The 26,750-nt window shown below is 43.8% G+C and overlaps 1 protein-coding gene across 1 annotated transcript in view; it reads right to left on the reverse strand.

The window, feature by feature from the left end:
* Positions 1-26,750, reverse strand: part of LOC127575526 (dynein axonemal heavy chain 8-like) — a 443,415-nt gene that overhangs the window by 165,440 nt on the left and 251,225 nt on the right. Inside the window, 3 exon segments of the mRNA XM_052025459.1 lie at positions 7,118-7,204; positions 8,431-8,618; positions 15,216-15,394. Of these exon segments, the coding sequence (XP_051881419.1) occupies positions 7,118-7,204; positions 8,431-8,618; positions 15,216-15,394 (454 nt within the window).

Genomic DNA, 26,750 nt, shown 5'->3' on the forward strand with positions numbered 1-26,750 from the left:
TCCCTTTCCTAGCCTCTTTTTTTCCTTTCTCTCCTTACTTTTGACCCATCCCCTGGTGGATCTGCTCTCCCCTCCTCCCCCACACCTGCCTATCACTATCTCTTACCTGCATCTACCCATTGCCTCCTTGTGCCCACCCCACTTCTCCTCTCCGCTTTTCCCTCCTATATATTGGGCTACCCCTTTTCCTCGCTTCAGTCCTGACCCGAAATGTTGACCGCCTGCTTTCCTCCGCGGATGCTGCCTGGCCTGCTGAGTTCCTCCAGCATCATTGTCTTTTTCATCTAGATTCCAGCATCTGCAGTCCTTTGTTTCTCCTGGATATTATCTAGGTCTTGCTGCATTTGTATATGGACTGCTTTATTATCTGAGGAGCTACGAATGGTGCTGAATATTGTGCAATCATTAGTGAACATCCATACACCTGATTTTATGACTGAAGGAAAATCTTTGATGAAACAGCTGAAGGTGCTTGGGCCGAGGACACAACCCTGAGGAACTCCTGCAGAGATGTCCTGTGACTGAGATGGTTGAGCCACCATAATCATCTTCCTTTGCGCTAGGCATGATTTTAACCAGCGGAGGTCTCCGCCCCAGCCCCTGATTCCCATTGATTCCAGTTTATGATATTTATTTATTAGTCACATATACATCGAAACTCACAGTGAAATGCATCTTTTGTGTTGAGTGTTCTGGGAGCAGCCCGCAAATGTCGCCATGCTTCTGGCGCCACACAGCATGCCCATAACTTCCTAACCCGTACGTCTTTGGAATGTGGGAGGAAACTGGAGCATCCGGAGGAGACCCACGCAGACACGGGGAGAACATACAAACTCCTTATAGACAGCGGCCAGAATTGAACCCGGGTCGCTGGCCCTGTAATAACGTTACGCTAATCACTACACAATGTTAGCCGGGGGTCTTTGATTCCATATTCGATCAAATGCTGCCTTGATGTTATGGGCAGTTACTCTCACTTCACCTCTGGAGTTCAGCTCTTTTCTCCGTTCTTGGGCCAAGGCTGTTGCCTCCCTGGTGCCAGGGTCCGGGATATCTCAGATCGGGTTCAGGTTATTCTCAGGAGGGAGGGCGTGAACCCAGATGTTGTGATCCATGTAGGGACTAACGACGTGGGCAGGAAAAGAGAGGAGGTCCTGCGTAAGGAGTTCAGGGAGTTAGGTGCTAAGTTGAGGGGCAGGACATCCAGGGTAACAATCTCAGGATTGCTACCTGTGCCACATGCAAGTGAGGAGAGGAATAGGAAGATTAGGCAGATTAATACGTGGCTGAGGGGATGGTGCGAAAGGGAGGGCTTCAGGTTTATGGATAATTGGGATTTGTTCCAGGGAAGATGGGATCTGTTCCAACGGGACGGTTTACACCTGAACTGGAGGGGTACTGACATTCTTGCAGAAAGGTTTGCTAATGCTGCTCGGGGGGGGGTTTAAGCTAAATTTGCAGGGGGAGGGGATCCAGAATGAGAGAGAGGATAGCGAGATGGAGGGTAAAGGACAGATAGGAACTACACAATTTCGGAACATTAATACGAATGGAGAGAGGAGAAATGGGTTAAAAATCCTATATCTGAATGCACGGAGTGTCAGGAATAAGGTAGGTGAGCTTGAAGCTCAGATACGAATGGGTAAGTATGATGTTGTTGGGATAACGGAGACATGGCTGCAGGGAGATCAGACCTGGGAAATGAATTTTCAAGGGTATACATGCTATTGTAAGGTCAGGAAGGTGGGCAGAGGGGGTGGGGTGGCCCTGTTGGTGAGGAATGAGATTCAGTCCCTTGCAAGGGGGACATTGAATCAGGAGAAGTAGAGTCAGTGTGGATAGAACTGAGGAACTGTAAGGGCAAAAAGACCCTAATGGGTGTTATCTACAGGCCTCCGAACGGTGGCATGGATATTGGGTGCAAGCTGAATAGTGAGTTAATGTTGGCATGTGGCAAGGGTAATGTCACAGTAGTTATGGGGGATTTCAATATACAAGTGGACTGGGAAAATCAGGCTGGTACTGGACCCCAGGAAAGGGAGTTTATAGAGTGCCTCCGGGATGCATTCTTGGAGCAGCGGGTACGAGAGCCGACCAGGGAGAGGGCTATTCTGGATTTAGTGCTGTGTAATGAGCAGGATTTGATAAGAGAACTCGAAGTAAAGGAGCCATTGGGAGGTAGTGACCATAACATGATAAGTCTTTATCTGCAATTGGAGAGGGAAAAGGGCAAATCAGAAGGGTCAATTTTGCAGTTGAACAAAGGAGACTATGGAGCCATGAGGGAGGAGCTGGCTACAGTTGACTGGGCGGGCATCCTAGCAGAATTGTCAGTGGAACAGCAATGGCAGGTATTCTTGGGAATAACGCACAAGGTGCAGGATCAGTTTATTCCCCAGAGAAAGAAAGACTCAAAGAGGGGAAAGGGGCCACCGTGGCTGACAAAGGAAGTCAGAGATAGCATTGTGTTAAAAAGGAAGAAGTATGGCAGAGCCAAGCTGAGTGGGAAGATAGAAGATTGGGAAATTTTTAAGGTGCAGCAGAATTTAACTAAAAAGGTAATTCGGGAAGAAAAAATGAGGTACGAAGGCAAGCTAGCCAGGAATATTAAGGAGGATAGCAAAAGCTTTTTTAGGTATGTGAAGGGAAAGAAGTTAGTTAGGAACAATGTTGGGCCCTTGAAGACCGAATCGGGTGAAATTATTACAGGAAACAGGGAGATGGCAGTCGAACTTAATAGGTTCTTTGGATCTGTCTTCACGGGGGAAGACGTAAGAAATCTCCCAGAGGTAAGGATGGACAAAAGGCAGAGGGTGACAGAGGAACTGAAGTGGATTGACATTAGGAAAGAAATGGTGATGGGTAGACTAATGGGGCTGAAGACTGACAAATCCCCGGGTCCAGATGGTCTGCATCCCAGGGTACTAAAGGAGGTGGCTCTAGAAATTGTGGATGCATTGGTGATCATTTTCCGATGTTTCTTAGATTCGGGGTCGGTTCCTGAGGATTGGAGAATGGCTAATGTTATCCAACTTTTTAAGAAAAGAGGGAGGGAGAAAACGGGGAAATATCGTCCAGTTAGCCTAACATCTGTGGTGGGGAAGATGCTAGAGTCCATTATTAAGGATGAAATAGCAGCATATTTGGATAGCAATGATAGGATTGGGTCGAGTCAACATGGATTTACCAAGGGCAAATCATGCTTGACTAATCTACTGGAGTTTTTTGAGGATGTAACCAGGAAAATAGACGAGGGAGATTCAGTGTATGTTGTATACCTCGACTTTCAGAAGGCATTTGATAAAGTGCCGCACAGGAGATTGGTGGGTAAAATTAGGGCTCATGGAATTGGGGGGCGGGTATTAACATGGATAGAAAACTGGTTGGTGGATAGGAAACAAAGGGTAGGGGTGAATGGATGTTTCTCAGAATGGCAGGCCGTGACTAGTGGGGTGCCACAGGGCTCGGTGCTGGGACCGCAGCTGTTTACGATCTATGTTGATGATTTAGATGAAGGCATTGTGAATAACATTAGCAAGTTTGCTGATGATACAAAGTTGGGTGGCAGTGCGACATGTGTAGAGGAAGTTAGGAGAATTCAAGGTGATTTGGATAGGTTGGGTAAGTGGGCATATACTTGGCAGATGAAGTTTAATGTGGATAAGTGTGAGGTTATCCACTTTGGGAGCAGGAACAGGAAGGTGGATTATTATCTGAATGGTGTGGAGTTAGGTAAGGGGGAAATACAAAGGGATCTAGGAGTCCTTGTTCATCAGTCACTGAAAGTGAATGAGCAAGTGCAGCAGGCAGTGATGAAGGCCAATGGAATGTTGGCCTGTATTACAAGGGGAATTGAGTACAAAAGCAAAGGGATTCTTTTGCATTTGTACAGGGCCCTGGTGAGACCATTCCTGGAGTATTGTGTACAGTTTTGGTCCCCAGGGTTATGGAAGGATATCCTGGCTATAGAGGGCGTGCAGCGCAGGTTTACGAGGTTAATTCCGGGGATGTCGGGACTGTCTTATGCTGAGAGGTTGGAGAGACTGGGATTGTACACGCTGGAATTGAGAAGATTGAGAGGGGATCTGATTGAAACATACAGGATTATTAAGGGATTGGACAAGATAGAGACAGGAAATATGTTCCAGATGTTGGGGAAGTCCAGGACCAGGGGGCATGATTTAAGAATAAGGGCTAGGCCATTTAGGACAGAGGTGAGGAAAAACTTCTTCTCCCAGAGGGTTGTGAATTTGTGGAATGCACTGCCTCAGAGGGCAGTGGAGGCCAATTCTCTGGGCACTTTCAAGAAGGAGCTTGATAGGTTTCTTATAGATAGGGGAATCAAGGGATATGGGGACAAGGCAGGAACAGGATATTGATTGTTGAGGATCAGCCATGATCTCAAAATGGCGGTGCAGACTCGAAGGGCTGAATGGTCTACTTCTGCTCCTATTGTCTGTTGTAATGAGGCCAGAAGCTGAGTGGCTTTGGCAGAACCCAAACTGAGGTTGCTGCTAAGCATGTGCACCTTCATAGCACTATTGATTATCCCTTCCATGATTTTGCTGATGATTAAGAATAGACTAGTGGAGCTGTAATTGGCCAGGTTGAATTTGTCTTGTTTCTCGTGGACAGATCATACATACAATTTTCCACATTTTCAGGTAGATGCCGGTGTTGTAGCTGTACTGGAACAGCTTGGTCAAGGATGCAGCAAGTTCTGGAGCACAAATCTTCAGTCCTATTGCTGAAATGTTGTCAGGGCCCATGGACTTTGCTGTATCCAATGCCTTTAGTCATTTCTTGGTATCACCTGTAGTGAATCGAGTTAGCTGAAAACTGGCAGCTATCATGCTGGGATCCATTGGGGGAGGCCAAGGTGGATCATCCACTGGAGGTTCAGCAGTTCTCGCTGAAGATTCTTGTAAATGCTTCAGCTTTCTCTTTTTAACTGAAGTGCTGGGCTTCCCCATCATTGAGAATTTGTGAGCATTCCCCTCTACTGAGTTGTTCAATTGTCCACCACCATTCACAACTGGATGTGGCAGGATTACAGAGTTTAGATCTTATAAGTTGGTTGTGGGATCGCTTAGTTCTCAGTATTGCATGCTGTTTAAGTTGTCTGGTATGCAAGTAGTCCTGTCTTGTGGCTTCACCAGTTTGATCCCTCATTCTGAGATATGACTGGTGCTGCTCCTGGTGTTCCCTCCTTCTCTCAGGGTTGATCCCTTGGTTTGATGGTGAGTGGGGGATATACTGGGCACTGAGGTTGCAGATTGTGTTGAGTTCAATTCTGCTGCTACTGATGGCCCATTTCAGGTCAAAGACCCTTCATCAGAACCGGGAAAGAGGGAGGGAAATGTTTTTAGTTACAGAGAAGGTGGGGAGAGGGATGGATACAGACAAATGTCCAAAGATAGTTTTGGATCTTCTAATTTACCAATCACAATCCATCATCACCGCTGCCCTGGCCTCAGCCTAGATATTTCCTTTCCTTTATCCATCCCACCCCTCCCATTTTCTCTCCTGCTTATAGCTACCTTTTTTTCTTTCTTTCCCAGATCAATTAAAGGGTTATTGATCTAAAATGTTAACTCTGCTCTTTCCAAAACTGCTGCCTGACCTGCTGAGTACTTCCAGCATTTTCTGACTTTGTTTCTGATTTCCAGAATTGCAGCTTCTGATTTTCATTCATTGGTTGTCAAACTGATGTTTAAATTAAATGTTTGTAGTCATCTTTGATAGTCATAAACATTCACAATCACATTGGACCTACTTAAAATTAAAAATATATTAAAGAAAAATATTATTACAAAAAAATTTAGAAGAGTAAAAACAAACGCATAAATTTATAATATTTAAACAATTTATTAAAAAAAAGCTGTATTTACCTTTCTCTGACAAGTGATGTCTCCCTTTGATTTCAATGGCTTGCTATATTTGCACCATGTTCACCTAGCATGGGTTCAGCAGGCATAGCTCCAAGCCTAGGAGCTTGAAAATCTGTGGAAGTTCATCCTACCCTGTCAGATTCCACATAGAGCCCAACCAGGCAACGCACAAGTTCCAAAGCAGCACTTTGCTGGATGGAAGGCTACACTATGGCCTGTGGCCTATGGCACTATGGCCTACACTACGGAAGTCAAATCATGGTAGAACTTATACAGTGAATGGTAGCGCCCTGGGGAGTGTTGTGGAACTGAGGGACCTAGGAGTACAGGTACATAGTTTGCTGAAAGTGGCATCACAGGAAGACAGGGTAGTGAAGATGGTGTTTGGTACACTGGCCTTCATCAGTGAGGGCACTGAGTATAAGAATTGGGAAGTTATGTTGTACTTGTACAAGATGTTGGTGATGCTGTACTTGGAGTATTATGTACAGCTTTGCTCACCATGTAATATGAAAGATGTTATTAAACTGGAAAGAGTGCAAAGAAAATTTATGAGAATGTTGCCAGGACTTGAGTTTTAGGGAGAGGCTGGGCAAGCTAGGACTTTATTCCTTGGAATTTAGGAGACTAAGGGGTGACCTTATAGAGGTGTTTAAAATCATGAGGGGGCACAGAGAGTGAACGCACAGTCTTTTTCCCAGGAAAAGGGAACCAAAAACTAGAGGGCATAGGTTTAGGGTGAGAGGGATTTAAAATGGTGCATCTCTGGAACTCGCTGCCAGAGATGGTAGTTGAGGCAGGTACGATAACAACATTTAAAAGGCATTTATAAAAGTATATGGATAGGAAAGGTTGAGGGGAATACAGGCCAAATGCGGATTAGCTTAGATGGGCTCCTTGGTCAGCATGGATGAGTTAGTCCGAAAGGCCTGTTTCCATGCTGTATTGCTCTATGACTCTATGCGCTGCAATTGCTTAATTATAGGCATATCAGCTGGCAGATCTTAGAATAAGGTTTGCTCCAATGATTTTGGCTGCATAAAAAAGGTGACTGTCCTTATCATCACTCTCAAGGTGATCCAGTCACTTGGCCCCAGTAAAACAATAAAATCATACACAGTTGCATAGATATTTTTATCAATTTGCCGATGTAGCTTCAATGATTCTGAATTAAAACATAATTTTACATTGATGTAACATCCCAAAATGTGAACAATTTCTCTCACCTGTCTATCTGGCACCATCATGGCCACTGTCCTAAATTGAATTTTTAGATTTTCTGGCAGTTCTTGGCGTCCAGCATATCCAGGATTCTGGAAGGAAATGGAACAAAAATGCAGGTTCCATAATATAACATTCTGCAAATGATTCATTTCTAACCTATGTGATTCACAGAATTTATCTTTACCTTTAATGCTTGATCTCAAAGGATTATCTTGGTAGAGCAGAAAGGAAAGTTGGTTATAGAGATACACATCAGTGTGATAGGACTTGAGTTATTTACCACATTTGCCTTTTTTAAATGGAAGAAAAATTGCAAGAGCTCTGGTGCAGTACACTTCCCTTCAATAGGTGGTAAATAAAAAAAAACTACAGAATTTTTTTTTCTCTCCACTGTTAAAGCAATACTATTTAATACTAGACACTGTGTAGAGAAACATGTCTCTTTTCCCTTAAGACAGAATCCCTTTTCTGCAGATGCTGGAATCTGGAGCAATACACAAAAAATGCTGGAGGAACTCAGCAGGTTAGGCAGCATCTATGGAATAATTAATACTATTCAGGGATATTTAAGTAGGACTAAGATTAGGGAAGAGAACCATTTTTTTGCAAGTTTGCCATGAGTATATTAGCATGTCAGTTAACTGATGTGTACAAGGTTGTTCACCCTCCATGTCCATAAGATTTCTTCAGCTACTCAGTGATATCAGAGAACATAGAACAGAGCCAGTACAGCATAGGAACAAGACCTTCGGCCTATGATGTCTGTGCCGACCATGATGCCAATTTAAACTAATCCCCTCTGCCTGTACATGGTCTACTGTATATCCCTCCATCCCCTGACTTCACGTGAATCCTTGACTTGAGACATGTGGAAAGAAACATGTCTCTTTTCCCTTAAAAAAGAATCCCTTCTAATTATTGCTTTCTTGAACTTTCTCATCTTTTGCCATACAGCTAGGCCAGCCATAGGCTCCCAGCGGATCCCTCTCCCTCTAAGTATTAGGAACTGAATACTGGTTAGAGAGAAGGTACCTTTCAGGGTTTCCTGAGCTATCTGCCTCGTCTCCTTTCTGAGGATGAAGAAAAAAGTAATGGAAGAATTTTTAAACTTATCTGGCTGTTCTGAACATGCAAAGCATTCAATCTGTTAGTTCACCACAGCTAGATACATGACAGGATTATATGACGATAAGAAAAGTATCAAATGTAACATAAATGGTGGCATAGATTACTTATTCAAATTAGCCATCTTGATATTATATATTCTATGTAAGCTATATCTTCCTTCTGCATTTCAGTTCCCATTACCACTTACCATTGTGATAAAAATGCCAAATTCTGGATTAAGTGACACATTATCTCCATCAGTGAAAATAAACCTTTTCTTTCTTTCTTTCTTTGCTATCAGAACAATATATATCTGTTGTGCTGCTACAGATAATACAGGAAGCTCAATTCGATTAAATTCATCAAAACAGCCCCAAGAGCCAGATTGCGCCAAACCTAAAAAAAAATTGTGAAAGTAATATTTATTTCAAAACTAAGTAAGTAAAACAATTACTTACTCATGAGCAAAATCACTTAGTTAATTGCATTACCTTTCATCTGATCATTTAATTTTAATTTAGGAATTTGAACACTTTTAAATGCTCAGGTTAAAATCTTGTGTTCATCTCGATTAATTATGAGCAGAGGGAAGTAAGTTTAGGTCTGTTTTCTTCCACTTGATCTCCAGCACTGCTAAAGCACATTGACAGCTAAGGCCAGGAATTTAAATGAAGCTTAAGGATTTTGCACCCACAGCATTCTGCCCTACCCTAACGTATTTAAAATCAGCATGCGCAGCAAACCATGCATGTCAGAAGAACAAAACATTGAAAAACAACATATGAACATTGCAGCCACATAGCTGACCAAAGGCAAGGAAAAAAATCAAAATGTTACATTGTAGACAGAAGGAGGGAGAACCTCAGGGATTCATTTTTCTTGATCTGTAGGCACCAAGCCTAACAAGGAAGGAAGCAGGACGAAAAATCTAATTCTGAGGAACGGAAGTTCGGTTCATTTGGATAATGCTAACCATAATATCAGACTTAGGCCATTTATGGGAAAAAGAAATGGAACATTCAGGTATGAAAATACTTAAAAGGAGGAAGGCTCATTTTTGTAAGTTGTAAAGTGATCTGGCCTAGGTAGAATAAAATCAAAAATTGGTTGGCACACAGTAGACACATTTTCTCAAGGGCAGAAAGCATGGGGATTCAAAGCTTGAGTTTCCCTAAAGATAGTGGCCCAGATCATCCTGTCAATAGTTCTTACATTTAATGGGTCCTCTGGTGTCAATGCGCTTTCAAGCTGGCCTGATAATCAATGGTGAGACCCTGCACAGTGGTGCATGCAAACATGCCTTTGACTGGGGTCAATGGGGGATTGATGTATTACAGAAAAAAAAAATTTCCTGTACCAAGTGCAAAGCCATTTCAGCAATTTCCCAGAGGCTCTTGTCATTTACACATAATTCCCCATCAGTGAGTGGAGTGGTATAAACTGATGTAATTCTGAAGAAGATCCCCAGAACTTAGATATTTCCTTTAAAAAAAATCGTTATCATTATCTTAATCACTGCTTAATCATGATCTTGTGGTTTAGTCCCACTTCCTCAACTGTCTTGGTTGACTTGTTACAGAATATGACCACAAAAAATGTCAATTGGGCAAATTGAACACATTGTACTTTTCACTTAAGTTAAACAGCAGTTTGCTAAATTGTGCCTTGATATATTAAACATTTGTCCTTTACAACCATGAGTGTAGGAAATGTTGTCAGTTGATAAGCTCAAGTTGGATCAGCTAAAGCAACAGCTGATGACATTGTGGTCCATCCGCAACTCGGTGTTTCATGGATAGCAAGTTTAAGGTGGTGGTCACCAGCAGGTCAAGAGAGTACTGACAGAGGGGGACTGGTGTGACTACCAGACAGGCATAAGTGAGGAGGAACATAGAACATAGAGCAGTACAGCACAGGAACAGGCCTTTCGGCCCATAATGTCTGTGCTGAACACAACGCTGAATTAAACTATTTGTCTTCTGACTGTACATGAATCATATCCCTTCATTCCCTGCATATTCATGTGTCTAAGAGCCTCTTAAACTATTGCATCTGCTTCCACCACTCCCCCCGGCAGCCCGTTCCAGGTACCTACAACTCTCTGTGTAGAAAGCTTGCCCTGCACATATCCTTTAAACTTTCCCTCTCTCACCTTAAATGCATGTCGTCTAGGACTTGACTTCCCTGGGAGAAAGATTCTGTTTACCCTATCTAGGTCTCTCATAATCTTGCAAACTTCTATCAGGTCTCCCCTCAGCCTTACGGTCTAGAGAAAACAACCCAAGTTCGTCCAACCTCCCCTTATAGATCACACTATCTAATCCAAGCAGCATCCTAGTAACACACACAAAATGCTGGAGGAACTCAGCAGGTCAGGCAGAATCTATGGAGGGAAATAAACAGTCAATGTTTGGGGGCAAGACCCTTCATCAGGATCATCAGACCTGATGAAGGGTCTCAACCCGAAACATCGACTGTTTATTTCCAGCTGTAGATGCTGCCTGACCTGCTGAGTTCCTCCAGCATTTTCTGTGTGTTTCTCCAGATTCCAGCACCTGCAGAATCCCTTGTGTCATCATCCTAGAAAACCTCTTCTGCATTCTTTCCAAAGCCCCCACATCCTTCCTGTAATGGGGCGACCAGAATTGCCACAATACTCCAAGTGCGGCCTAACCAAAGTTTTATACAGCTGCAACATAACTTCCAGACTCTTATACTCAATCCCCCAACCAATGAAGGCAAGCATGCCATACCTTCTTTACCACTCTACCTACTTGCATGGCCACTTTCAGTGAGCTACGGACTTGGACTCCAAGATCCCTCTGTATATCAATGCTGTTTGAGGTCCTGCCATTAACTGTATACTTTCCCCTTACATTAGACCTCTCAAAGTATAACACCTTGCACTTGCTTGGATTAAACTCCATTGCCATTTCTCTGCCCGTATCTGTAACTGTTCTTATATTCTGCTATAGCCTTTGACAGCCCTCTACACTAGTCCACAGCTGCACTAATCTTTGTGTTGTCTGCAAACTTACTAACCCACCAATCAACATTTTCATCCAAGTCATCACAAACAACAGAGGCACCAGCACTGATCCCTGCAAAACACCACTAGAATGACACCCATCCACCACTACCCTCTGTCTTCTATGGGAAAGCAAATTCTGAATCCAAACTACCAAGTCACTGTGGATCCTATGCCCCTTAACCTTCAGGATCAGCCTATCATGAGGGACCTGGTCAAACATCTTACTAAGATCCATGCAGACAATATCCTCTGCTCTACACCTTCATCGCCTCCTCAAAAAATCAATCAATTTGTAAGACATGACCTGCCCCACACAAAGCCATGCTGGCTGTCCTTAATCAGGCCATATGTTTCCAAATGTGCGTAAATCCTATCCCTGAGAATCCTCTGCAATAGCTTCTCGACCACTGATGTGAGGCTCACCAGCCTATAATTTGCTGGATTATCCCTATTTCCCTTCTTGAACAAAGGAACAACATTGGCTACCTTCCAGTCCTCCGGGACCTTGTCTGGTGCTAGTGAGGATACAAAAAAAATCTTTGTCAAGGCCCCGGCAGTCTCCTCTCTTGCCTCTTTCAATAACCTGGGACAGGGATGTATCCAGCTTGATGTTCTTCAAAAGACCCAGCACCACCTCCTTCCTGATCTCAAAATGCACTAGCACATTAGCATGCCCCACACTGCATTCACTACCTCCCATGTCCTTTTCCTTGGTGAATACCGATGCAATATACTCATTTAGTACCTCACCTACATCTTCTGACTCCAAGCATAAATTCCCTCCTTTATCCTTGAGTGGTTCTACCCTCTCTCTCATTATACTCTTATTTTTAATGTATGTATAAAATGCCTTGGGATTCTCTTTAATCTTACCGCCAAGAACATTTCATGGCTCCTTTTGGTCTTCCTAATTCCTGCTCGAGCTCGTTCCTGCTATCTCTATATTCCTCAAGGGCCCTGTCTGATTTTTAACTACCTAAACCTTACATATGCTTCCTTTTTCTTGTTGACTAAGTTCATAACCTCCCTCATCATCTAAGGTTCCATTACCTTGTCCTTCCTCCTAACGGGAAGATGCCAGTCCTGAGTTCTGATCAGCTGGTCTTTAAACAACTGCACACGTTAGATGTGGATTTGCCCAATAACAGCTGCTCCCAATTAACTCCCCTTAGCTCCTGTCTAATAATGCTGTAACTTGCCCTCCGTTATTTTAGTACTTTTCTGCAAAGTACTTTACAAACTTATCTTTATTCATAACTATCTTAAAACTTAAGAAGTAGTGATCACTATTCCCAAAATGCTCCCCTTTGAAAGACCAGTCACTTGACCAGGCTCATTCCCCAAAACAAGGTCCAGTCTGGTCCCTCCTCTAGTTGGACTATCCATGTACTGTTTCAAGAAATTCTCTTGAATGCACTGAAGAAATTCTGCCCTGTCTAAACCTCTAAGGAAATCCTAGTAAATACTGGGGAAGTTAAAGTCACCCACAATGACAACCCTGTTGCTCTGAACGCGGTTGATGATGATGGTTCAGAAGACCCATGAAGGCTTGTTCCCTTACCAGTATTTGAAGTTTGATGTGGGAGAAGGTTCCCCTGTAGAATACAGCCACAGCCACAGCTAAGACCATACCATCATGGGTGGCTCAGCTTTAAAGTGAAGGGGAAGAAAAGTTGATAGAGCAATAATAACAAAGGATTCTATATTATAGGAGGAGACATTTTTGTGGTTGCAAATAAGGATGCTATGTTGCCTCCCTATGGTCCAAAATATCATTAAATGGCAACAAAAACCTTCTGGAGGGGTGGGTGAATGGCCAGAGGTTATGTTCTATACTAATCTTCACATTAGACTCAGGTGCATAAAGGTGGATCCCTGGCAGAGATTTTTATATCTTCTTTAGTCACTGGTGAGGTACCAGAAGACTGGAGGGTGGCTAAAGTTGTCCCTTTATTTAAAAAGGGCTGGAAGGACAAGCCAGGAAACTACAGGCTTGTGAGCCCAACATCAGTGGTGGGAGAGTGACTGGAGGGGATTCTGAGAGGATCCATCTGCATTTAGAAAGGTAAGGAGTGATTAGGGAAATCATGTCTCATGAATTTGATTGAGATTTTTGACGAGGTGACCAAGAGGATTGACAAGGGAAGTCCATTGTTTACACGGACTTTGGCAAGGCTTCTGACAAGGTCTGACATTGTAGGCTGGTCCAGAAGGTTAGATGACATGGGATCCAGGGTCAGCTAGCACCATGGTAGGTCATATGCAGTGAATGGCAGGGCCTGGGTAGTGTTGTAGAACAGAGAGACCTAGGGTCCATAGTTCCTTAAAGTGGCAACGCAGTTAGACAGGATGGTGAAGAATGTGTATGGCATGCTTGCCTTCATCAGTTGGGGCATTGAGCAAAAGAGTTGGGGCGTCATGTCACAGCTACACAAGATATTGGTGAGACCATACCTGGAGTATTATGTGCATTTCTGATTGCCATTCTACATGAAGGATGTGATTAATCTAGAGAGGGTGCAGAAAAGATTCACATGGACGTTGCCAGGACTCGAGGGCTTGAGTTATAAGAAGGAAGTGGATAGACTAGGACTGTTTTCCCTCGAGTAAAGGTTGCTGAGGAATGACCTTCTAAAGGTCACAAGGGACATAAATAAGTAAGGTGGATGGTCACAGTCTTTTTTCCCTCAGGGGAAGGGAGTCTAAAAATAGAGAGTGTAGGTTTAAGGTGAGAGGGAAAGATTTAAAGGAGACTTGAGGGGCAGGTTTTTCACATAGAGGGTGGTGGGTAAATGGAACGAGCTGCCAGAGGAAGTGGCAGAGGCAGGTACAATTACAACTATGAAAGATGTTTGGCCAGGTACGTGGATAGAAAAGGCTTAGAGGGATATGGGCCAAATGCAGGCAAATGGGACTGGCTCAGACAGGCGCCTTGGATGAGTTGGTCTGAAGCCTGTTTCAGTGCTATGTTATTCTGTGACTTCAGCTTGTATTAGTGAGTATACAAGTAAGAATTTACTGATGATGGCTTACTCCTGCTCCAAATTCTTACATTCTTATGTTCTTAAAAAGACAGTGCAGGAAATGTGTGGCTGGAAAAACATTATAGGAGAGCAGGCTTTGGATTCCTGAACAATTGGGACTAGGTCAAGAGAAGGTGAAAACTGTAAAAGCAACATAGGTTGCAACTGAACAGGGCTGGGATCAGTATACTCATGGGCAGTTTTGCTTGTGATATTGGGGAGGTTTTAAATCATCTTGACAGGAAGATGGCAAGTCAAGCAAAGATTAAGAATGTGGAACTGTAAATGGGAGGCTAATTTGTGAGACAACATAGACCAAACAAAGACTAGAAAATAGATTAAAATATGACTAGTTGTGCTTTACTTCATTTTGATCTATGAACCTGTCCAAGTGCTTTTTAAGTTGTGTGTTTGTACCTGCCTCTGCCACCTCCTCCAGCAGCTTGTTCTAATAGGCCACCACCATCTGTGTGAAAAACTTGCCCCTCAGATCTCCTTTCCCCTCTCATGTTGAATCTATATCCTCTACTTTTAGACTCCCCTACCCTTGGAAAAGGACTGTGACAATCTATCCTATCAATGCCCCTCAAGTTTAAACTTAATTGGAAAAGGTTGTGAAGCAGTTCACCAAAAGGCAAGGTGTTGTTTTCATCTTTATTGTAATCATTGTAGAAGCTAAGAACAATGGAAGTTAGATTGTGAATTGAAGCAGAAAATGCAAAAATATTAAGGTCACGCATGCAGAATGAATATTAATGTTCTAGCAAAGTGATGACGTGGTCTATCTTCAGTTTTGCCATAGTAGAGAAAACAAATCATAAGCATCAAATTCAGCATATATTTAGTAGCAGGTGAGTAATGCAAAATAATTCAAGTATGGTCATACAGATTGCTTCCTTCATTTTACAAAAGATAATTCACCTTTGCACTTTCATATACCTTTGAAAATTCTTCCTAATCCTCTGAAATCCATTTGATCTGAACAATTGAACACAACAACATATTTTCCAAGAGCTTTGCCCATATCTTTCACAGTCTCAGTTTTGCCAGTACCAGCAGGTCCAGCAGGGGCACCTCCCATATACATCCACAAAGCTTGAGCTAAAGTGATATAGCACCTATAATTGGAACCAAATACATAATTATGATAAAAGTAATCACAGTAAAAATTACAATATCATATTAAGAGACAAAAAGGTAGTCAAATCAACAATGTGGGCAGGATAAACTGAAATTTTCAACCAATTAAAGTCAAATTTCTGAGTAGTCGGGAAGTGGGGTAGGACACCGAGGGAGTCCTAAATGGAGTGATCAGATATTCTATTCAAGTGGCCATATAGGAAGGCTCCCAGACTACCCTGGGAATTCTGGACAGGACAATTGTCCTCAGTCTCTTAGTACTGGAGTTATTGCAGGCTTTAGACTCTCTCCTCTCTCTGTCCCTTCTATATAATGTCTTTCTCATGTATTTCCTCTCTCTTACCTGCCTTTCCTCTCTTCTACTGCATCTCCCACCTTGCCCCATCACCCCACTTTTTGGTGGAACTGTTAAAATCATGCTGTTGGGACATTTACATTTTAAATGTCATCAGCAAATAAAATGAGTGGGAAGCTTGCAGTGGTGTCAGAAGAAATGCATGTCCTGAAGCCACTATTCAGTACACATAGATGGCAGGACTGTGTTCTGGGAAGAACTTGAATAGTAGTTTTTTTTGGAAGAGAGTAAATCTAAAGAAAGCAAAAAGAGAGAAGACCAGATTACCATTCCCAGTGGTCCTCTGAATTGTTTACAGTTGCCAAAACAAGTTATTCGTTCTGTCAGTGTTTGCTTGCAATACTGTTTTTCATTTCAATTCAATTTCATAGGTTATCTGTGTGTGCCATATTTGAATTCCAACACAGGTAACAGAAATTAGGATTGGTATAGCCCAAAACATGCAGAATATATTTGTGGCTGAATCAATCTGGAAGTGATTTTGTAGAATCATAGATTGTTATAACACAGAAGAATTATAGTTGCCCCATCACATTGTTGTCACAAGTACCATATACTGTGAAAAACTTTGTTCTGCATGTCATCCATACAGATCATTTCAAAACAGAACTACATCAAGAAATGGTTTCGTGGCTAAGTTTGCAGATGACACCAAGATAGGTGGAGGAGTAGGGAGTATTGAAGAGATAGGAAGGTTGCAGAGAGACCTAGACAGTTTAGGAGAATGGGCAAGGAAATGGCAGATGAGATTCAATGTTGAGAAATGTGCAGTTGTACACTTTGGAAACAGAAATAAGCCGGCAGATTATTATCTAGAAGGAGAGAAAATTCAAAGTACGGAAATACAAAGGGACTTGGGGGTACTCGTGCAGGACACCTTGAAGGTTAACCACCAGGTCGGATCGGTGGTAAAGAAAGCAAATGCTATGTTGGCATTAATTTCGAGAGGTATAGTGTATAAAAGTAAGGAAGTGTTGATAAGGCTCTACGGGGCACTAGTGAGGCCTCATTTGGAATATTGTGCACAGTTTTGGGCCCCACATCTTAGGAAGGATGTGCTGATGTTGGAGAGGGTTCAGAGGAGATTTACGAGGATGATTCCAGGAATAAAAGGGCTTACGTATGATGAGCGTTTGTCGGCTCTTGGACTGTACTCACTGGAGTACAGAAGAATGAGAGGAGACCTCATAGCGACATTTAAAATGTTGATAGGAAAGGACAGAGTAGATGTGGCTAGGCTGTTTCCCTTGGTGGGTGAGTCCAGGACCAGAGGGCACAATCTTAGAATTAGAGGGTACAGTTTCAAAACAGAGACGAGGAGAAATTTCTTTAGCCAGAGGGTGGTGAATTTGTGGAACTCCTTGCCACGTACAGCAGTGGAGGCCAGATCAGTGGGGGCGCTCAAGGAGGAGATAGATAGATATCTAAATAGTCAGGGTATCAAGGGATATGGGGATAAGGCCGGAAATTGGGATTAGAATAGGTTTTTTTTTGTTTTGGTTCCCCCCCCCCCCATTCCCCATTTCTTTTTTTCCCTTTTCCTTAGAGCAGACTCGATGGGCCGAATGGCCTGCTTCTGCTCCCTTGTCTTTTGATCTCGTGAAGGTAGTACAAAGGGAAAAGCAATAACAGAATGCAGAATATAGTGTTACAGTTACAGAGACAGTCCAGTGCAGGCAGACAATAAGGTGCAAGGGCCATGACAAGATAGATTGTGAGGTCAAGAGTTCATCTTTATCGTACAAAAGGTCCGTTCAAGAGTCATAACAGCGGGATAGAAGCTGTCCTTGAGCCTGGTGGTGCATGTTTTCAAGCTTTTGTATCTTCTGGATGATGAAAGGGGGGCAAAGAGAGAATGTCCAGGTGGGAAGGGTCTTTGATTACGTTGGCTGCTTTTCTGAGGCAGCGTGAAGTGTAGACAGAATTCGTGGAGGGGCTGGTATTCAGGATAGACTCAGTTGTGTCCATAACTGTCTGCAATTTTTTGCTGTCTTGGGCAGAGCAGTTGCCATACCAACCCGTGATGCATCTGGATAGGATGCTTTCTATGGTGCATCTATAAAAATTGGTGAGGGTCAACAGGGACATGCCGATTTTCCTTACCCTGAGGGAGAAGAGGCACTGGTGTGCTTTCTTGGCCATACTGTCCACGTGGTTGGACCACGACAAGCTACTGGTGATGTTTACACCTAGGAACTTGAAGTTCTCAACCACTTCCACCTCAGCACCCTTGATACATACAGGGGCATGTGCTCCGCCCCGTTTGCTGAAGTCAATGACCAATTCTTTTATTTTGCTCACATTGAAGGAAAGTTTGTTTTCTTGACACCATGTCACGAGGCTATCTCCAGCCTGTACACTGCCTCGTCATTATTTGAGATCAAGCCCACTGCGATGTTGTCATCTGTAAACTTGTAGATAGAGTTCGAGAAGAATCTGGCCACACAGTCATGAGTGTATAGGGAGAAAAGTAAGTGGTTGAACACACAACCTTGTGGGGCACCAGTGTTGAGGATAATCGTGGCGGAGGTGTTGCTGCCTATCCTCACTGACTGTGGTCTGTTGGTCAGGAAGTCAAGGGAACAGCTGCAAAGGGAGATTCTAGGTCCTAAGTCTAGAAGTTTGGAGATGAGTTTGTTTGGAATTATGGTATTGAAGGTGGAGCTGTAATCAATATATAGGAGTCTGACATAGGTGCCTTTGTTATCCATATGCTCCAGAGATTAGTGTAGGGCCAGAGATGGTGTCTGCCATGGACCTGTTTTGGTGGTAGGCAAATTGCAGGAACAATCTCAGCTTCTTCTTTCCAAACGTATTCTGAAACCCTTCATTACCATTGCCATTTTAGTAACTCTTTCCCGCATCCTTTGTTCCTGAACTGGTGACTGGAATTAATTGCATACAATACACTAGATTTGGTCTAACCACTGTCCTGTACAAGTACCATGTACATTTCCTACTTTTTTGCTTTGGACCTCTATTTATGAATACCAGCATTGTGTTTACTTTGCTAACCACTTTCTCAACATTGTCTTCCACTTTCAATGATTTACAGGCATGCACATCATTTGTTCACATTGTTTAGAAATGTGCCAGTTAGCCTATATTATCTCTCCCTATGTTTCCGCTAAAGTGTATCACTTCTGTCCATTGCCATTCTCCATACTTTATATAATACTTCCAAGTTCAGTGTCATCCACAATCATGGACATTTTACTCTCCATATCCATGTCTAAATATTATACAAACATATATAAAATATATATCATGTATATTTTCATATATGTGTGTGTGTGTATATATATATATATATATATATATATATAAAATATATATAAAAATATGAACAATGCCATGAGCACCTGACACTGAAGTACTCTACAGTTCACAACTCACCAATCTGAAAAACAACCATCCTGAAAAGATGCTGAAAAACAGTACCCTGCTTTCTGAATTTATGCTAATTTCCAATAGTGCCTGATTATCGGATTTTCAGATGGGATGCTAGGGATTCAAGAGTTCTGTGAATATACCAGGCATTAATTCAAACAAGAACCAATCTTCAGTTCTTAATGTAAACTGCAAGCAGTTTGAAATTAAAAAAGGGCAGCTTTGTAAACAGAGACACAAGAAACTGCAGATGCTGGAATCTGGAGCAACACACAAAACACTGGAGGAACTCTGGTGGAACTCCAGAGGATCACAGGAGGGACGTAGCTAGTAGAAAAGGTGGAGAGAAGGGGTGAAGCGAGAGCTGGCAGGTGATAGGTGGATCCAGGTGAAGAGGGTGAGGGTGATAGGCAGATGGGGGAGGGGAGAGTGGGAATGGTGTCAGAAGCTGGGAGGTGATGGGTGGAAGTGACAAAAGGCTGAAGATGATGGGTTCCAGTAACTGCTCCCCCTCTGTCCTTCGCTTTTCTCTCTCCTCCTGATCCACCTGGCCCCCATCATATCTCTTTCCCCTCCCCCACTCTCTCCATCTGTCCATCAGTGACACACTCCTCCCACTAGTTCCTCTGCCCTCCCCACCTCCCTCCCTCTATTCCATGGTACACCTTTCTCTCCTTTCAGATTCCATCACCTTACAACACTCCTTTCTCTTTTGCATCCTGTCATGCCTGAAACTTCTATTCCCTGGAACATTGAGCTGTCAGACTTGTCCTTCCCTTAATCATGTTTCAGTGATTGCAACAATAATCCCATGCACTGATCCACTCAGAAACTTACCTGTGAGACTCCTTGCATTAAAATAAATTTAGTTAAGCCCACCGACTCTCTCACACTTCCCTTCCTGTCTCTGTCCATTCTTCTTACTGGACTTGTCTGTTGTATTTTCCACACGAGTCAGCCTCCCCACCTTTTGCACTGCCATTTTGGGTCCCATCCCCCTACCTCACGCATTTAAACCCTCCCACATAGAACATGCAAACTTCCCACCAAGAATATTTGATCCCTCAAGTTCAGGCACGATCCGTCATTCTTTCATCAGTCTCCTCTGCCCCAGAAGAGAACATAATGATTCAGAAATCTGAAGCCCTTCCTCCTGTAGCAGCTCTTTAGCTGTGCATTCACTTGAGCATAAAAAATATAGGAAGGTGCTTAAAAAGGACATTAGGAAGGCAAAGAGGGGTCATGGAATATCACTGGTGAACAGGATTAAGGTAAATCCAAAGGCATTTTATAAGGGCAAACGAATAACCAGGAAAAATATTGGAACCCCTTAGAGACAAAAGGGGCAAATCGGTGCATGGAATTAGGTTTAGGTGAGGTCCTAAATTAACAATTTTCATTGGTATTCACAAAGAAAATGGACTTTGGAGTGGGAGGATTCAGTGAAGAAGGCAAAATACTAATGCAAGTCTCCATAAATAAAGGAGTTACTTGATGCCTTCGTGGGCTTGGAAGTGGATAAATTTCTAGGCCCAGATGAGGTTAATCCCAGGCTGCTATGGGATGCAAAGGAAGAGATTACTGAGAATTTTAAGTCTTTGTTGGCCACAAATGAGGTATCAGATGACTGAGGACAGCAAATGTGCTCCCACTTTTCAAGAAAGGCAGCAGGGAAAAGCCTGGTAACTACATACTCATGAGCCTAACATCAGCAGTAGGGAGACACAACAGACCACAGACGTTGGAATCTGGAGCAAGATTTTCAGGTGAGTCAGTCTTTCACATGCAAATCCCCTGGCGTAATTTATTGCATCTGTTGCTCCCGTTGTGGCCTCCTCTACACCAGTGGGACCAGACACTTCATTGGGCATATTTGCTCTGTCTGCCATGGCCATCTGGATCTCCCGGTTGCAAGCCATATTAATTCTCCTCCCATTCCCACACTGACATGTCTGTCCTCAGTTTACTCCACTGCCAAGTTGAGGCTAAACACAAACTAGAGGAACAGCACCTCATATTCCACCTGGTAGCTTACAACTTGGTGGCACGGACAGTGAATTCTCCAACTTCCAGTAACTGCTCCCCCTCTGTCCCTTTTCTCTTTACTCTGGCCCTCGTCACCCCATCTCTCCCCTCCCCATCCTCACTATCTACCTATTATCCACACACTCCTCCTACTGATTCCCCTCCCCCACTATTTCCCTCTGCCCTTCCTACTTTTATTCCACGCTCCACCTTCCTCTCCTATCAGATACCATCATCTTCAGTTTTTTGTCACTTCTATCACCTCCCAGCTTCTGACACCCACTCTTCCCTCCTGCATCTGCCTATCACACCCCCCCTCACTTGGATCCACCTACCACCAGCCAGCTCTTGCTCCAGCCCTTCCCTCCACCTTCACCCCATCTCCCCTCTATCTTTCAGTGCAGATGAAGGGTCTCGAGCCAAAACATCAACTATTTCCCACTACAGAAGCTGCCTGACCCACTGAGTTCCTCCAGCGTTTTGCGCGTTGCATCAGTAGTAGGAATGCTAGTAGGATAAATGGTCACTTGGAAAAGTAGGGACTAAAGGCAACGACACATCACTTCTGGATGAGCTCAATGCCTTTTATGCACGCTCTGAAAGAGAGAATAATGGCACACCTACATGAGCTCACACAGCTGCTGATGACTCTGTGATCTCAGTCTCTAACGTCAGAGCATCCTTCAAGAGGGTGAATCCACGCCCTGTACTTGTGTACATGACAATAAACTCGACTTAATTAGAGATAGCCAGCATGGCTTTGCCAAGGGCTGATCCTGTCTGACCAATACGATTAGACTTTTTGAAAAGGTAACAAAACATATTGATAAATGCAGTGCAGTAGATGTGTAGATGCGGTTTACATGGACTTTAGTAAGGCCTTTGACAAGGTTTCACGTGGGAGACTGGTCCAGAAGGTTAGGGCCACGGGATCCAGGCCAAGTTGGTAAATTGGACTGAAACAGCCGGTGCTGGCAACAGCACATCCTTCCCCGATCAGCTCAATGAACTCTATGGTTGTTTCGAACAGAAGGTTAGTGAAATGACACCACCCGTCCTGACCGTACCCATGCTCACCATTGTAGATGTCAGATCAGCCTTTCTAAAGGTGAACCCGTGGAAAGCAACTGACTGAATGGAGTTCTTGGCTGTGTCTTCAGATCCTGCATGGATCAGCTGGTGGGAGTATTCAGTGAGATCCTTACTATTTGTGATTTTTATAAACGACCTTGATGAGGAAGTGGAGGGGTGGGTTAGTAAGTTTGTGGATGACACGAAGGTTGGGGGTGTTGTGGATAGTTTGGAGGGCTGTCAGAGGTTACAGAGGGATGCAGAGTTGGGCTGAGAAGTGGCAGATGCAGTTCAACCCAGATAAGTGTGAAGTGGTTCATTTTGGTAGGTCAAATATGTTGGCGGAATATAGTATTAATGGTAGGACTCTTGGCAATGTGGAGGATCAGAGGGACCCTGGGGTCCGAGTCCATAGGACGCTCAAAGCGGCTGCGCAGGTTGACTCTGTGGTTAAGAAGGCATATGGTGTATTGTCCTTCATCAATCGAGGAATTGAATTTAGGAGCCGTGAGGTATTGTTGCAGCTACATAGGTCCCTGGTCAGACCCCACGTGGAGTACTGTGCTCAGTTCTGGTTGCCTCACTACAGGAAAGATGTGGAAGCCATAAAGAGGGTGCAGAGGAGATTTACAAGGATGCTGCCTGGGATGCGGAGCATGCCTTATGAAAGCAGGTTGAGGGAACTCGGCCTTTTCTCCTTGGAGAGACGGAGGATGAGGGGGGGACCTGATTGTGGCGTATAAGATGATGAGAGGTATTGACAGGGTAGATAGTCAGAGGCTTTTCCCCAGGGCTGAATTGGTGGCCACAAGAGGACATAGGTTTAAGGTGCTGGGGAGTAGATATAGAGGAGATGTCAGGGGTAAGTTTTTTACTCAGAGAGTGGTGAGTGCGTGGAATGGGCTGCTGGAAACGGTGGTGGAGGCTGAAACAATAAGGTCTTTCAAGAGACTGTTAGATAGGTACATGGAGCTGAGCAAAATAGAGGGCTATGGGTAAGCCTAGTAATTTCTAGGGTAGGGACATGTTCAGCACAGCTTTGTGGCCCGAAGGGCCTGAATTGTGCTGTAATTGTTCTATGTTCTAGATCTTTAACCTTTCTCTACTCCAATCTGAGGTTCCCACCTGCCCACTATCAACCCAGTACCAAAGAAAAATAAGGTAACATGCCTTAATGACTACCACCCAGTGGCTCTGACATCCACCATCATGAACTGCTTTGAGAGGCTGGTCATGGCACACATCAACGTCAGTCTCCCAGACAACCTCGGCCCACTGGAATTCGCCTACTGTCAGGCCCATGGCAGATGCCATCTCCCTGGCCCGACACTCATCCCTGGAACATCTGGATAACAAAAACACCTATGTCAGGCTCCTAGTTATTGACCTGATGCAGGGTTTCAACCTGAAACATCAACAATTCCTTTCCTCCCACAGATGCTGCTCGACCTGCTTTCTTCCTGCAGATTTTTTTGTTGCAGATTCCAGCATCTAGTCTCTTGTGTCGCCAATTTGACTATAGCTCTGCCTTCAACAGCATAATTCCAAACAAACTCATCTCCAAACTCCTGGACCTAGGATCCTGTACCTCCCTCTGCCACTGGATCCTTGACTTCCTGACCAACAGACTGCAATCAGTAAGTAGGTGACAACACCACCTCCATGATTACCTTCAACATCGGTGCCCCACAAGGCTGCGTCCTCAGTCCCTTACTATACTTATGACAGTATGGCCAAATTCTGCTCTAGCTTCATTTATAAGTCTGCAGATGACACCACCATAGGGTTCTGGATCTCAAACAACGATGAGATAGAGAGTCTAGTGGCATGGTGTCAAGACAACAACCTCAATGTCAGCAAAATGAAGTAGCTGGTCATTGACTATAGAAAGTAGAGTGGAGAACATGCCCTGTATGTATCAATGATGCTGAGGTGGAGATGGTTGAGAACTTCAAATTCTCAGGTGTAAATATCACCCATAATTTGTCCTGGTCTAGTCGCGTGGACGCTACGGCCAAGAAAGCTCATCAACACCTCTACTTCCTCAGAAACTAAGGAAATTGTCTCCGATGATTCTCACTAATTTTATACAGGTGCATCATAGAAAGCATCCTATCTGGATGCATCACAGTTTGGTATGGCAACTGCTCTGCCCATGACCACAAGAAATTGCAGAGAGTTGTGAACACAGCCCAGTCCATCACACAAACCTGCCTCCCCTCCATGGAAGCTGTCTACACTTCTCACTGCCTTGGTAAGCAGCCAACATAATCAAAGACCCCTCCCGCCCCAGTCATTCTCTCTTCTGCCTGACAGCAGAGGGCAGAAGATCCAAAAGCCTGAAAACATGTACCACCAGACTTAAGGACAGCTTCTATCACACTGTTATCAGACTCTTGAACAGACCTCTCATATGCTGAAAGATGAACTCTTGATCTCCCAATCTCCCTCATTGTGGCACTTGCACTGTCTATCTGCACTGCACTATATCTGTAACTGCAACACTATATTCTGCATTCTGTTTTCTTTTTACTAGCTTGATATAATTATGTATGGCAATGATCTGTCTGGATGGCTTGCAAAGCAAAAGCTTTTCATTGCATCTCAGTGCATGTGACAATAAACCAACACTAGTAGCAAATTGGCTTGGCAATAGGAGATAGGGAGTGATGATAAAGGATTGTTTCTGTGATCGTTGCCTGTAACTAGTGGTGTTCCACAGGGAATGGTAATGGCACCTTTGTCTTTATATTAATAGTGAATAACTTGGATGAGATGTAGGAAGCATATTCAGTAAATTCGGAAATGCCACAAAGATCGGCAGAGTTGTCGATGGTGTGGAGTGTAGTCTTAGGCTTCAGAGTTATAATAATATGTTAATGAAATGGGTTGAGTAATTGCAGATGGAGTTTATACAGATAAGTGTGAGGTGATGCATTTTGTGAACACTAATGAGGCTAGGATATACACCATGAATGGAAGGTTCCTAGTTGGTATAGAGAAACAGAGGAACCTTAGCATACAAGTCCAAACATCCTTGAAGGTGGCAGCAACATGGTTAACGAGACCAGTGGGATACTGGCTTTCATTAATCAGGGTACTGAATACAAGAGCAGGGAGGTTATGCTCCAACTTTATAAAACATTGTTCAGACATCAGCTGGAGTACATGTGCGGTTCTAGTACCATACAATAGGAAAGATGTGATAACGTTGGAGAGGGTGCAGAAAAGATTCACCAGGACAGTGCATGGGATGGAGCATTTCAGTTATAAGGAGAGACTATAGGTTAGTTTCCCCTGGAGCAGAGGAGGTCAAGACTGGACATGATTGAGATATAAAATTATAAGATATATAAATTTGGTAGACTTCAGGAAACTTTTCACCATACCAGAGGTAGATAAAATATAGAATTAAGGTAATGGGTAAGGTATTTAGAAGGGATCCGAGGGAGACCTCTTTCAATCAGAAGATGCTGAGTATTGGAATACACTGCCTATAATAATGGTGGAAGCAGAGTTGATGACAGCATTTAAGTAAAGAAACAAACTGCTGGAGGAACTCAGCGGATTGAGCAACATCTATGGGGAGAAGCAATTGTCAGCGTTTTGGATTGAGACCCTGCATCAGGACTGAGAATGGAGAGGGAAGATAGCCTGTGTAAAGAGGAAAGGGGGAAAGGCGAGAGAGAGGCCAGTAGGTGGTAGATGGACAAGGCAGGGTGAAGGATGATGGGCAGATGGAGCCAGGTGGGGGAGTGGGAGATGTGGTGTTGGGTAGGGCATGGGGGAAGGTAGAGACAGCTGCTGGAGGGTGATGTGGGGACACAAAGGCTACCAGTGCTGGAATCTGATAAGTAAGGAAGGTGATAATGGGAACCATAAGGGGAGGAGTGTAGGGCAGATGGAACCAGATGGGGGAGGGAATCCAGTGGGTTTAATGTGTGGGTCGTAGATTGATGGAACCAGGAAGGGGAGGGGGACTCATTTGGGTGATGGAGAGAGTGTATGGGAAAGAGAACAAAATTGGGAGGACCGGAGGTGGATTGGAAGGAGAAAAAGAGGGGAACACAGGAGGTGAGTGTTACCTGAAATTGGAAAATTCAATGCTCACATCATTGGGAATTCCAGCATCTACGATCTCATGTATCAGCATTTAAGAAGTGTCTGGATGAGCACTTGAATCATTTAGGCATAGAAGTCTATAGGCCAAGAGCTGGAAGATGGGATTCATATGGATGGGTGGACACTGATGAGTGTAGACGGTGGGCTGAATGGCCTGTTTCCATGCTGTATGACTCTGTGACTCTAAGATATATTTAGGTCCTTTTTGGGCCCCACTTAACAAATCTGCCTATGAAAGAACGGACGGGGTTTCACTCCCTCAAAATCCCCCCCCCCCCCCATATGTGACCACACAGAACAAAAGGTAGGAAAGTAAGTTGTGAAGAGGATATAAGGAGGCTACAAAGGGATATAGAATAAGTTACGTAAGG

This window comes from Pristis pectinata, chromosome 10 (assembly GCF_009764475.1).
Source record: "Pristis pectinata isolate sPriPec2 chromosome 10, sPriPec2.1.pri, whole genome shotgun sequence".
Lineage (NCBI taxonomy): Eukaryota > Metazoa > Chordata > Chondrichthyes > Rhinopristiformes > Pristidae > Pristis > Pristis pectinata.